Below are 12,111 nucleotides of genomic sequence, written 5' to 3' on the forward strand. Positions count from 1 at the left end.
CTCCTGCTACTCACTAACACAGATAAGCACTTGGGCTGTCTGAAGCCAGGCCAGAAGTAGGTTAACCATGCTGATCCCACTGCCAGGTATGCTACACACCCTCCCTGGGAAAGAGACACACGTGGCTGAGTATAGTGACAGGCCTGGAGCAATCTGAATTACCGACACCCAGTCCAGGGCATGTCACAGCAAACACCACCATGCCAGCACCCCTAGTGTCTTGGCAGCACAGAGCAGAGTACAAAGCTCAGGCCCACACTCATTTAACAGCTCCATGACAGAATCAGTCCCTAAAACTCAGAAAAAGCAATCTGTGGAGTGGGATGTTGTTTGGTTAAAGTGCTCCCCAGTACTTTGCACCCATATCTGCCATCTGTATTACTAATTCAATGTGTCACAAGCTGTAAATCCTTCAGTAAAGATAACACAATATGCATTGGGATAGGTGATCCATAATATCTTACAAACACAGAAAAGTTCCCACAGTTTCTTTTTTGGGAAAGTAGCACTTGAGGAAAGCATCCGACTTTCCAAACACTAAATGTTCTTCAAAACCACAGCCTCATCTCGATGATTTACAGTATGAGAAGAAACAAAATTTGGGATTCCCAACAAATTCACATAAAAGAACTGAGAATAGTCAAGCACAGAGGACAAAGGACCTGAAAAGGGTGGGTTTTTTTGACAGACACTAAGGTACTACAGAGTATATTTTCCCCTCTTTAAGTTTCCAGAGGCAATACAAACCTTACAAATACCCTAAGAAATAGGACAGGAGTTTAGCATCAAGCGTATTACAATTCTGCCTTGATATTTCTCTTGTGACTTTTTTTTTCAGTTTCAATTAATAAAATAAACCCAAACCACTCTGTGCATTAGAGAAAGGTAACCAGCCTGCCATTTTCTCCAGAGGCAATAGCAACCTCAAATGAGTCTGAGAAACAACAAGTCTGAGAGTTACTTGCAGACAAACTGGCTTCCAGCTCAAGCCAGATAGGACAACAATGAGCTAAGACTGGAAGAGAAAGCAAAAGGATGGATGTCACCAGAGATTATAAAAAGAGAGATCCTGCTGGGCATCATAACAGGTGGTTATCCCACTGGAAATATTTCTTACATGTGGCTGTGTTAGACCCTACCCTACAACATTCCTTCTAGCAGGCAGCAGTAGATGCTTGAAGAAAGATCTGCCTGGGCCCAATGCTAAGAACAGAAGCAAAACCAAGATGGGCCCCTACCTTGATTCAGAGACCAAGACGCCTCTCTCCCTAGAGCTCTGTTCCTCTTCTTGCTCTACACTACCCACTTGGAAGCTGGGTGTCTTGGTGTGCGTATGGAAATGCTGGTGACTCTCTCGGAATGAGCGGACATGGCTGCACACCGTCAGCAGGAAGTTGGTGATATCAATCTCTTGAAGCAGCTCTTCACAGTAGTCCATGGCTGTAAGTAGGTCCTGCGAGCTGATGCTATGAGACTGCTGAAGGCTCTTGAACAGCCCTACAGATCAAACAAAGAGCTTGAACGCTCCACCACAAGGATGCACCATGGGACTCAGGCAACAGCCACATATGATTTTCACCAAGTCCCAATACAGAGCTGTAGTTAGTGCAGGTGCTGGGCCTAATGCTGCACGTTAACCTGAGTTTGTGCTGCACCAGAGCACCCCAGGCATCTGCCACCCTGAAGGTGAGAGGAAAACCTCAAAGAAGGGACGTCCCCTCACAGCACCCCACATGTCCAGGAACAGCCTATGCAAGACCTACAGGGAATGTACAGAAGTATCTTTAAATCCCTCCTGGTGGGACAGCAGTCCCACAGCTCCTCCTTTTGCTTAGTGTAAAATCACAAGAAAAACAAGACATTGCTTTCTTAAAAGAAGATCCAGGGTCTAGCCCCAGCCCCAAACCCGCCTCAGCTCCCACTGCACTGCTCCTCACCTTTCACATAGCACTGGTGGGAGTGCTCCTGCAGCAGCGTGCAGTAACTCACTAACTCCTTATGCTTGTGGTCCAGCCAAGCAGTAGCAGGAGGACGTTCCAGAGACTGGGACCTGGAAAAGAGGAACCACAGCCTTCAGCTCCAGTGAAGCATATTTTAGACTATAAATGGCTCTGGCACCAGTAAAGCAGGGCTGTAGGGCACGCACAAAGCAATGGCTGCTATTAGGCAGAGAGGCCAAGCCAAGAGAATAAAGTCAGGGCTAGAGCCAGCCTCATGTCAAGGAAGCTCCTGTTTCCTGTCTAGGAATCAAGTATGGTTGGTATTACCTGAAAAAGATGTCCCGAGGAGGACGATGTGCCCGTGGGCTGACAAGCTGCTCTCTTAACAACTCCAAAGAGCAGCTGTAGATGTAAATGGGGCAGCGAAATCGGCGGCATTCACCTAGCTCAGACTGCGAGTTCTGGTGGCAGAAGGAGATATGCACATCTCTGCGAGAGGAGCCACCTTGCTCTCCAGGATCACGACTCACTTCTGCAAAAGAAACAATTCTGAGATAAAGGCCTTTGATGGGATCCTCATTCCTGTTGAGATGTCACAGCCCTCACAGCAGCACCCACAGGCATTTGTTTTACACTCAAACCTCAGGGGTTATTCTCCTCACCCAGCACCCAACCACTCGACCCAGTCCTTTGGCCACTCTGATCCTCTGTTTGGGCAGCCATGACTGTTCACCACTGCCACCACCACTTTCTGCAGCAGCACAACCCTTCATCCTCACTGCAGGCCTGGCCGACTGCACTAGGGGGTGTGCAATCAAATCCCATATACCTTTAGACCTGTGCCCCCCTCCCTAGGATAATGTGTTGCTTGTAGAGCCAGTCTGGATCATGACACAGGAGTCATTGACTTTCCAGTGCAGCCCAGTACTGCCATTCCTAGGAGCTTCTATTTGCCTGCAACCTCCTTGCCCAGCAGGAGACAGCCTTGGGCCATGGGCATTCAGCTCACATTATACTCCCTCACCACCACCCCTCCCTCTCGAACATCATGAAAGCTGGTTGAGACTTCACTGTGACCCCTGCCCTGACTCTGACACTGCTGACTGCACAGCAGATGCTGACAGGCTGCAGCAGCCTGTTATTCTTCCTACCTCAATCTGTTCAACAATGTGCTCAGGAACAGCAAGGATACTGATACTTTAGCAAGGTGCTATCCTGAGGGTGGTACCGTGGGCTGGTGTTATGCTGAGGGTAGGTAATGGCACTGCAGCATCCCCTTCTTCAGCCTCATCCTTGACTTGCTCTGCACAGACAGGTCCCAGGGTTTCCTCCCCAGACTGACTCTCATCTTTTGGAGGTTTGTCTAATCCGCAAGCCATCAGCTTCTGTACATCTGGAAGAAAACAAACTAAAATCACTCTCTGTCCAGTGAGAACAGTTTAACTCTTCTACATTCCCAAGAGGACAAATGTCCCTGCTACCTCTATGTGTATCAGCAGCTCCAGAGCATACTTCCAGCAAAGCCTAGCAGCCTTCACCAGCAGCTTAGTGGAAGCCAGACCAGTGCCAATGCCCAGAAGCAGGGACTCTCCCAGACCATTTCATGAGCAGTCTCCTTACTCTATTCATTAACAGCCCTACTAGGAAAATTACCCAATGGCTGCAGCTAGCAAACAACTCAAAGCGACATCCCCCTGCCCTGGTGCATCCCCTGTGGGCAGCACCATGTCCAAGGAGAGAAGAGCACTGCATGCAGCACTTGGCACTACTCTATTATTCTTCATATAGTGCAAAAAGACTGGGCCTAGACTCTGCTGCTCAATAATCTGTCCATCCTACCAGAGCTGATTCTGCTTTTGCTCTCTTCCTCAGGAGGCACTGAAGACTGCTCCTCCTCTCACTCCACACAGCAGGCAGGCTCACCTGAGAAGGTGGCTGGCAGGAAGGTGAGGAAGACGTGCTGCATGTTGACCAGCTTGGCATAACATCGCCACTGTGGGGGAAAGGGCCCCATTGCGTCACTCAGGGTCACGTCATCCTCAGGCAGGTCTGCGTTGCCGAGGCTCTGATGAAAGAGCAGAAGCTGGATAAACTCATAGCACAGGCTTACCCTGAGGCAGGTAGAAACACATAGAGCAGGTTTCTCCATGACTGCTATCTGGCACAGGACAGAAATCACCCAGGCCACCCCCTGCACCGTTCTGAGAGCAGCCTGGCTCCAGGAAACACAGCACACAGTCAAGAGATGCTTAGCCAGCTTTGCTGGAGCCAGTTCTGACCTGTAAGCCCATGGTTTCTGAGCAACCTGCAGCACAGCACCAGTGCTGCTCTAACAGGCTAGGCCCACCGTGACCGCAACTATCCAAACACCTACGAGATTCCTCCTTGACTTCAGCAGCAGGCTACAGCTCAAACTGCTGCCAGGCCCAAGTCAAACAACAGCCTTTCAATCTGTTCTCAACCCTTCCACTAACTCTCCTGCTCTTCAACAGCTGCTGCCTTGCCTTCAGAGGAGGCTCAGGAGAGGGACAGCAGCATAGCAGTACCTGCAGAGTACTTGTGGAGCCAGTCATATCCCTGGTACCACTGCTGCCAACAAGATGATAGGATGCAGAAGCATCCTGCTGCTCCAGGGTTCCAGAGGCTTTCAGGCTTTCTTCTGAAATGGAGCACAGAGAAAACAACCTGAGAAACACCAGTGGAGGAAAAGGGCTGAGAAAGCAAGGCCATGCTCCTGGCCCTTACCTCTGATCACAGGGAGTGTGAAGGGGGGTTGATGACCATCACGATCTCGTTGCAGAACCTGCTCCATGAAAGTCACATGATCAGCATCAGCCATGGGGATCTCCCGGTCACTGAGGTCATGCTGCAGGCAGCCATGGAAGAGGTTTAGTAGCATTTCATTGGGCACAAACGAAGAGTCCTTGGTCACCTCCTCATTCTCTGCTCCAAAACAGAACCATGTTCAGCAACAGCATCTCCCCAGGCACCACCTGCCCAGGCTCCCAGCAGACAGCTCTTTACAAAGTGGCACTTTCACACAGCCTGGAGCTTCCCCCCACACCTCTGCAAGGCTGACTTGAAGGGTGTTGAGGAAGCCCTGGAGTTCCAGCTTCATCATCACTAGCTACCTTGCACTGACTCACCCTGCCACTTGTAACTGTTCTGGAGATGTCTGGGGCTCCAGACAAGAAGCCACCACCACAGAGCAACAGTCTAAGCTTAATGTTCTCGAAAGAAACTTTTCCAAAACTATCACCCCAAGGCAGACAGCAATATTCCTGGACAGCTCTGGGGTTGCAGAGATGGGGAGAACAGCACTGAGCTACTGCAAGAGGCATGGCAGCTCTCACATGCCTGCTACCCAGGAAGACAAGCACACAAAGCAGGCTTCTCGTAGCCATGGAGAGAGAACGGGAGGATGAATGTGGTGAAGAAGTACCTACCTTTTGTCAGCATCAGGAAGAACATTTCAACCTGCTGGCACCTGGGCAACAGCTTCATGAGGTTGAACTGGAATGGGATCTCATGCACTCGAAAACCAGCCCCCATGTCTGGATCTGCAACAAGAACTGGGAATGTAACATGCCAGTGGGCACCACATAGCTCTGTCTCCCAGGCCACCTCCAAATGAGAGGTACCAGTCCTAAATGCAGTGCAGTCAGCACAAGTGAAGGTACACATTAACACCACCCCAACTCCCTCTGCTCAGGAGGGCAAAGGAATACAAATAATGAAAGTGGGTGAAAAGCAAAGCCTGATGGAGGCTGCAGGAGGTTGTGAACTACCTACAGCAAGGTACCTCATTGTAAGAGTCCCCTGGGCTTATTTCCAGCTTCATACAAGAACAGACAGGGAGACACTCTAAGACTTTACACAGTTTGAGCATGGAGCTGCCAGAGGACGGAACCAGAACATCAGTGTTGCAGGTAACATGGCTAGGAGAGCAATGATCACCCTGGGAGCCAGAGGCAGCCCGAATTACCAGCACAGTCAGGGACAAGGATGCCCCTGCTTTGGGGGAGATCTTCCATCTGACAGGCTCTGCACATCCCTGCAGGCATCTCCTGTCTTTTTCCTCGGGAAAGAGTCTCTGCTGTCCAGGCTCTGAGCTTTCCTGGCCCTCTTGCACAGGGCCAGTGATATGACCCAATATGGTTCCCTCAGGCCCTGCTCTCAGTTTCTGAGTTGATCCTGACTCTCAAACCCACCCAGTATCTGCTGTGTTAGTCGCTGCAAGGCAAGCAAATGAAAGAGCTAGGATGACCTGAACTAGTGACAAGAAAGCAAAAATAGTGAGGTTCTTCAAGAGGTTGCTTGACGGGGGTGAACCTCTCACATACTCTTGGACGTCTCAGTGAACTATGTTAATCATGTCAGATCAGATGCTTCCATCTGCTCCAGAAGTCAGCCCCTCTCACACAATTACAGAACTATTGAGGTTGGAAAGGACCTCTGCAGGTCATCTGGTCCAACCTTTCTACTCATTCAGGGTCACCCCTCCAGCCTTGGCACAAAGTCTCAGTGCTATTTTGGCCTTCCGAAAATGAGGCCATTTCTCTGGCAGCTGAGCACAAGTGCAACAGTGACCCACAGCCATCAAACTCTAGAAAGTTGTGGTCAAAATACCTGTTCCACTTTCCAGAAAACTCTAATGGACCCCAAGACACTCAGAGGCTAGCTGCTTCCTCCTCCATCAAACCTGCTAGGACATACATGCTGGACTCACCTTCAGTAGCTTTGGTCTCTGAAGGAGGGCAGACCCATTCCTTGTTCTGGCACAACTGGCTGATGTACTCGAAGGTCAGCATGGTGGCAATGCATGCAAGGTCCCGGGGATAGAGCTGCAATAAGCAGTCAAGGCTCAGCTGTATGAAGCAGAATTATTACCCCGAAATGCAGGAGAAAACAGTCTAAAAGCAAGGAGAGGAGGCACTCATAATCCCATCGCCTGACTTGCCCTGTTTCATAGCTCCCTCCTTCTCCACCAGCCCTTTAGCCTCTCTTTTGCCTTGTTCAGGAAGTGCACTGGCAGTGCTGTCTGCAATCCCAGCTTTGGTTCAGCTTGCTTCCTCCAACGGAATTGGCTTTTGACAAAGTAATCTGTATGTTCCCACCTACCCCAGAGCAGCACTGCATCTACAGCCTTGCAATGCAGAAACCTTTTCTGACCAGTAGGCCAATTTTGTTAACAGCATTCTCATCTCTTTTGGCTCTCAATAACTGGCCTGCAGTGTTGCAATGCACTTGCAATACACCACAAAAGGGTCCATGCCCCTACCCCTTCAGAGACTCACCGCTTTAGGTATTTTCTGGTAAGGCAAGCCATTGAGGTGCTTCCAGCTCTCAGCAGTACTGTGGACATGGCCACTCTGTGGCTCTACCCAGCACTCAGTGACCAGGTTCAGTTCTGTGTCCACCTCAATGGCCTCTACCTCTGTATCATTGTCATCATCTGTGGAAAAGCTGGAGGAAAGACATAAGGCAAGTCCTGCAAGATGGCATAGAGCCAGCAGCCCACTGTAGCTCCTCTCAGAGCTGTGAGATCAGCCACACAAACCCTGGGCTTGCAGGGAAAGCCCCAGCTAACTGGTAATCAACCCATGATGGCTTGTTGTTTGTACTCCCACACTGCTTTGCAAAGGGCAAGTCTGAAGCCATGACTCCACTGGCAACCCTCCCTGGGAGAAGGGCAACAACCTCACCTGTCCTTGGTAGAGGTGGAGTGGGGTGGGAAGAGGATGTACTGGACAACACAGGTGTGCTTCTCCCTGCCACTGCTGCTCTCGCTTGTGCCATCAATCTGGAGGGGAGACACTGCATCAGCCTGGTCAGCAGCAACAGTCTACATGTACGCAGTGCTCCCTTGCACAACACAGCCTACCACCCAGCTCCACTAGCAGCAGTCTCGGCCCCAAGAACCCCTCCAGCACAGTGTGGCCCTACCAGCAAAGCAGCTCTTTAACTGCAGATGAAGATAGGAAAATGCCTAACCCACAAGCTGCTTTACTTCAAGGGAGGAGGCAGGTCTCCCTGCACATGTCAAGGGTGTGCGCTAGAAGTGGATGGTAAACCCCATCACAGGAAGGTGAATCCATCTCAGAAGAAGCAATGAAGGATTGTGTCCACACTACAGCACCCAGGCTCACCTGTATGGGCAGCTCCAGCACCATGTTGATAATTCCATCCCCACTGGATGCAAAGTGGAAACCCTCTGACAGACGAACCCTGGCAACAGAGACATGGAAGGCTTCTCTACCCATACTGCAAGCTTAAAATGCAGGAATGACTGTACCCTTCACCCCATAACAACTTCCTTTCCAAGACAGGGAGCTATACAGAGAATGGGGAGATGCGAGTCTTTGCACAGGACAGCCTGTGGGAAGACCAGCATACTCCAGACACAGTAACACCTCTTGCCCTTTGTATGATTTCCAGGACCCTCCTTTTTCTCAACTTTGGCTGCAGAACTGGGTAAAGCAGTGGCCCAAGTAGCTCTAGAAGCTGTGTACAGGACCAAAACCCTCTGCATGGCAGATTCAACTGTTACCTATAGTAACGCTCCAGATTCACCCTGCGTTCTCTGCATCCCCAGGATCAGCTGGAGAAAGCACCCCCATTCACGTGTGCAACTTACTCTGTGAGTGTAGAAAGGAGCTGGGCTACAGCAGTGATGGGCACAGCTGGTGCCAGCCCTGACTGGACACTCCAGATCCAACGCTGGTGATAGAAGTAGCGGGACAGTGAGGCCAGGGTGGAAGAGGCAGTACGATTTGCTACCATAGTGAGCGGGCCAGACACCGGGGGATGCTCCAGATTGAGAATGAATGGGGCTCGATAGTCAGAAGGCAGCTTCTCATACCTAGGAGAGGGTAGAAGTGTGGTTCACCGGGGTGGAAAGAAGGCTCTGCTCAGGGCCAGAGCTCTCTAGATTTACAGCCCACTTGCTGGGCCTAGGACATAGCCCTGCAGCAGCAGAACATGACTAGCCCAGCACAGGATCTTGCTCAGACAGCAGTAACTGAACTTACTTTTGCATCATATTAGGAGTAACAAATCTGCCTGTCACAGCCCTCCAAGACCAGAGCTGCCATTCCCAGCCACGCAACCCAAACCCACCCCAACAAGCACCAGATTCATGGCACTCTCATCTTGCAATTGGCAGCACCAGGCACAGACCCTCCTCTCTTCCACTTCCCAGGGCAAGGAGGCTGTGCTGATGGCCTGCATCTCCATCACTACCTGATGAGTAGCTTCTCCAAAGGTTTGTGAAGCACAACAAGGCAGGGTCTGTCTGAGAGGGCTGACTGGGCCCCAGCCACTGGTGGAGACTTGGAGGGAGAACTACTGCCAAATGTTTTCCTCTTTGCTTTTGGAGTTGCCTCCTTGCTCTGGACCCTGTGGGGAAAGCGCAGCTGCAAGATTCGGTCCCGTAACTCCTCCACTATCTGTCATGGCAAAAGCAAAAAAGTAAACGTGACCACCTTTGTCTGGAGACAAAAGATAGTCAAAATAAGCTTCCAGAACAATAGCCTGGCTAGAAGGAAGAAAACACTCCTTAAATATATAGATAGGTAGAAGTTAAAGGTCATTAAACTTCTGAGGCACCAGCAAGACCAAGATCAAGACAATACAAGGCTCTTGGGTCATTAGGTCATTTTAACAACTACAGATATTTTGAAAAGCAAAGGAAAGGACCATAAAAGCCTCAAAGATCATTTCAAGGCTGAAGAAGTTGCCTTCTATAACTCTGATGAAAAACAAATTAACTGCATGCCAGCTCCTCCACAGAAGCAGTCCGAGTAGCCACCCTCATTCCTCCCCACCTCCTCAAGAGCCTTCAGTAAATGTAAACTAGTATATGTAGGACAGAGCCAGACTGTTCCCACTGCTGATGCGTTCCCCCACTATCACATTCATGTGTTAAATCTTTGTGGTAAAAGGTTTCAAGGGCTTAGGTTATATTTTTAGGTTAACATTTTCCAAGATACTTTCAAAATGACTTCCCAATTACTCTTTTTAGCTTCTAGCAGCTCTGGATATGGTTCTACTAGTTTCTTTTGATGATCTTTGTTCAACTCGTTTTAATTTCCATTACCATCGTCGGCAAACAGTAGAACAGCAGCTCTCCATCTCTCTTCTCAACACTATTTCAGCAACTTTTCCCATCATTATTATGCCTTTTTCAAGGAAAGGAGTGTCCCCAGGCCAAAATATTAAGCAGAGCTCTTTTCTGCACAATGCCACTTGGGTTCCCTTTGCGGTTTCATACCAATAACACAGAATCACTGCTGGGTGTTAAAGCTCCAAAATCCAAGATGCACTGTTCTGCAGTTATCAATACTGGCTTCCAGCTACCATGATGCTGCTTAGGTGTCCACAAAGCACACAGGTTGTAAGGACAAAGAAAAAACAAATAGCTTTGTGCCACCTGCAGATTTTCCCAGCCCACTACCTCTTACCTTTCCGCAGATGAGTTCCCAAACCTCTGACTAGTAAAAAGACTGGGGAAAACACAAACAGCTTCTGCATTGATGAGAGCAGAGCACTTTTTCCACAATTTCCTTGATTTGTTCCCCAAGACAGTTTCTAACACCCTGTCCCTACTTTAGCTCTACAGTGCACTATGGAGTCTCACTAAAAGCCTTCTGAAAGTCAGACTGTACTAGGTGCTCTCCCTCACTTAAACACTGGAAATTTGAACAGCTCAACACAAAAACCCCTTCCGCTTAAAAAAGGAGGGCTGAGTTCCGATGCCACCCTCTACACTGGGAAGTAGCTCATCAGCCCTAGGCAGGCAAAAAAATAAGTAAAATAAGAAAAAGGTGCGCACTATACAATTTATGATCTATATACAGCTCCTGTTGCAATGATCTGGAGCTTGCCCAGAGCTGCAGGGTACAGTGCCTGTCTTACACCTTCTTCATGAGACAGGTATTAACTTACACCGGCCAGAGGAAACTCCTTCAAAAAATCTGTCACTTGGCATTACCAGCCCACGTGTTGGCCCAGCAACCAGTGCCCAAATCCTGGATCCCCTAAAGACATGAAATTGCAGATCCTCCAGTGTCAGAGAATTTAGTGTTACCTGGGTTCATTATGTCAAAATGAAATGGTCCTTCCCATGTTTATCACCTTCTCCTCAGACTAATCTAACACTAAAGCTAAGTGAGGCATACCAAAGATTTCTTTCATGAAAGAAAGATCAAGGTTTAATGATAAACCTCTTGTTGATAACAAAAGGTTCACGCAGCTTAATAGCAGTATATCTTTCCCATAGTTACTGATTTACCCAGGAACACTTAGATCTGTCTCAGCCATTAGAGCTAGAAAAACAGTTCATGCAGTCACCCCTGCCTGACTAAGGCAGCCCCTTTCTTTTGACACAAAAAGGTTATTAAAAGTCTATCTAGCAGACTTGCACCTCTTTAAAACATCTGGGTATTACATTTTTTCTCTCTCTGTACTGCTCAGGGAGAGCAAAAAATGTACAGCAAGGCATCGTTCACATTTTCATTCTAATTCCTCCTTGCCCCAGTGATACAACATATATATGCAATTCACCACCTACTGAAGCAAGATAGCTAGAGTACATGTAGTACATCCATTACAGAGGTCTTCACAGAGCAGTCAGACAAGTACTGCTGCTCCTGACAGGCTGTATTGATTGTGCTTTGGTCACAAGGATAGACTAGATAACCTTTGAGTCATTTCAAGCCCCACAGTTGAATTAAGCAGTGGGAAAAACATTCATGTGACCAGGTATTTTATTGATCTTCAAGTCTCTGGGTTTAAATCTTCCATAGACTCAACACAGAAAGCTTTGTCCAAACTGTCCCTTTCTGTTACAGTAAATTCACACCCATCTAAGCCTTAACATAGCAGTTGGTTATTAGAGGACACCTGCCTATAGTATCACCTGTGATCTACCCACCATTTTCTCATTCAGAACTTCTTGCTCTGCTCCTACCCCAGGAAGCAGCCAGCCAGCTCTCACCTTGTTCCTGGCCTGTGCAGGTGTGCCAATTGGGAACCCCAGCCGGAGAACCATGCAGGGAGCTTTGGAGATGATCCGCACCACATAAAACGAGGAAGGAGTGGGATCCTCAGAGCTAGGGAGGAGGGATTAAGACAGGGCTGAAATAGCATGGATCTAGCTGTTGTGTCAGAC

The 12,111-nt window shown here is 48.9% G+C and overlaps 1 protein-coding gene across 1 annotated transcript in view; it reads right to left on the reverse strand.

Moving 5' to 3' along the window:
• SZT2 (SZT2 subunit of KICSTOR complex) overlaps positions 1 to 12,111 on the reverse strand; it is a 57,796-nt gene that overhangs the window by 29,252 nt on the left and 16,433 nt on the right. The window contains exons 14-28 of the mRNA XM_057416624.1: positions 11,938 to 12,052; positions 9,183 to 9,388; positions 8,578 to 8,802; positions 8,090 to 8,168; positions 7,646 to 7,743; positions 7,238 to 7,406; positions 6,670 to 6,784; positions 5,387 to 5,500; positions 4,686 to 4,883; positions 4,487 to 4,599; positions 3,864 to 4,005; positions 3,169 to 3,333; positions 2,268 to 2,472; positions 1,938 to 2,050; positions 1,239 to 1,497 (exon numbers count right to left, since the gene is read on the reverse strand). Of these exons, the coding sequence (XP_057272607.1) occupies positions 1,239 to 1,497; positions 1,938 to 2,050; positions 2,268 to 2,472; positions 3,169 to 3,333; positions 3,864 to 4,005; positions 4,487 to 4,599; positions 4,686 to 4,883; positions 5,387 to 5,500; positions 6,670 to 6,784; positions 7,238 to 7,406; positions 7,646 to 7,743; positions 8,090 to 8,168; positions 8,578 to 8,802; positions 9,183 to 9,388; positions 11,938 to 12,052 (2,316 nt within the window). The remainder of the gene's footprint in view (positions 1 to 1,238; positions 1,498 to 1,937; positions 2,051 to 2,267; positions 2,473 to 3,168; positions 3,334 to 3,863; positions 4,006 to 4,486; positions 4,600 to 4,685; positions 4,884 to 5,386; positions 5,501 to 6,669; positions 6,785 to 7,237; positions 7,407 to 7,645; positions 7,744 to 8,089; positions 8,169 to 8,577; positions 8,803 to 9,182; positions 9,389 to 11,937; positions 12,053 to 12,111) is intronic.

This window comes from Pezoporus wallicus, unplaced genomic scaffold (assembly GCF_028554395.1).
Source record: "Pezoporus wallicus isolate ANWC-B61680 ecotype Strahan unplaced genomic scaffold, APGP_CSIRO_Pwel_v1 contig_5908, whole genome shotgun sequence".
NCBI lineage: Eukaryota > Metazoa > Chordata > Aves > Psittaciformes > Psittacidae > Pezoporus > Pezoporus wallicus.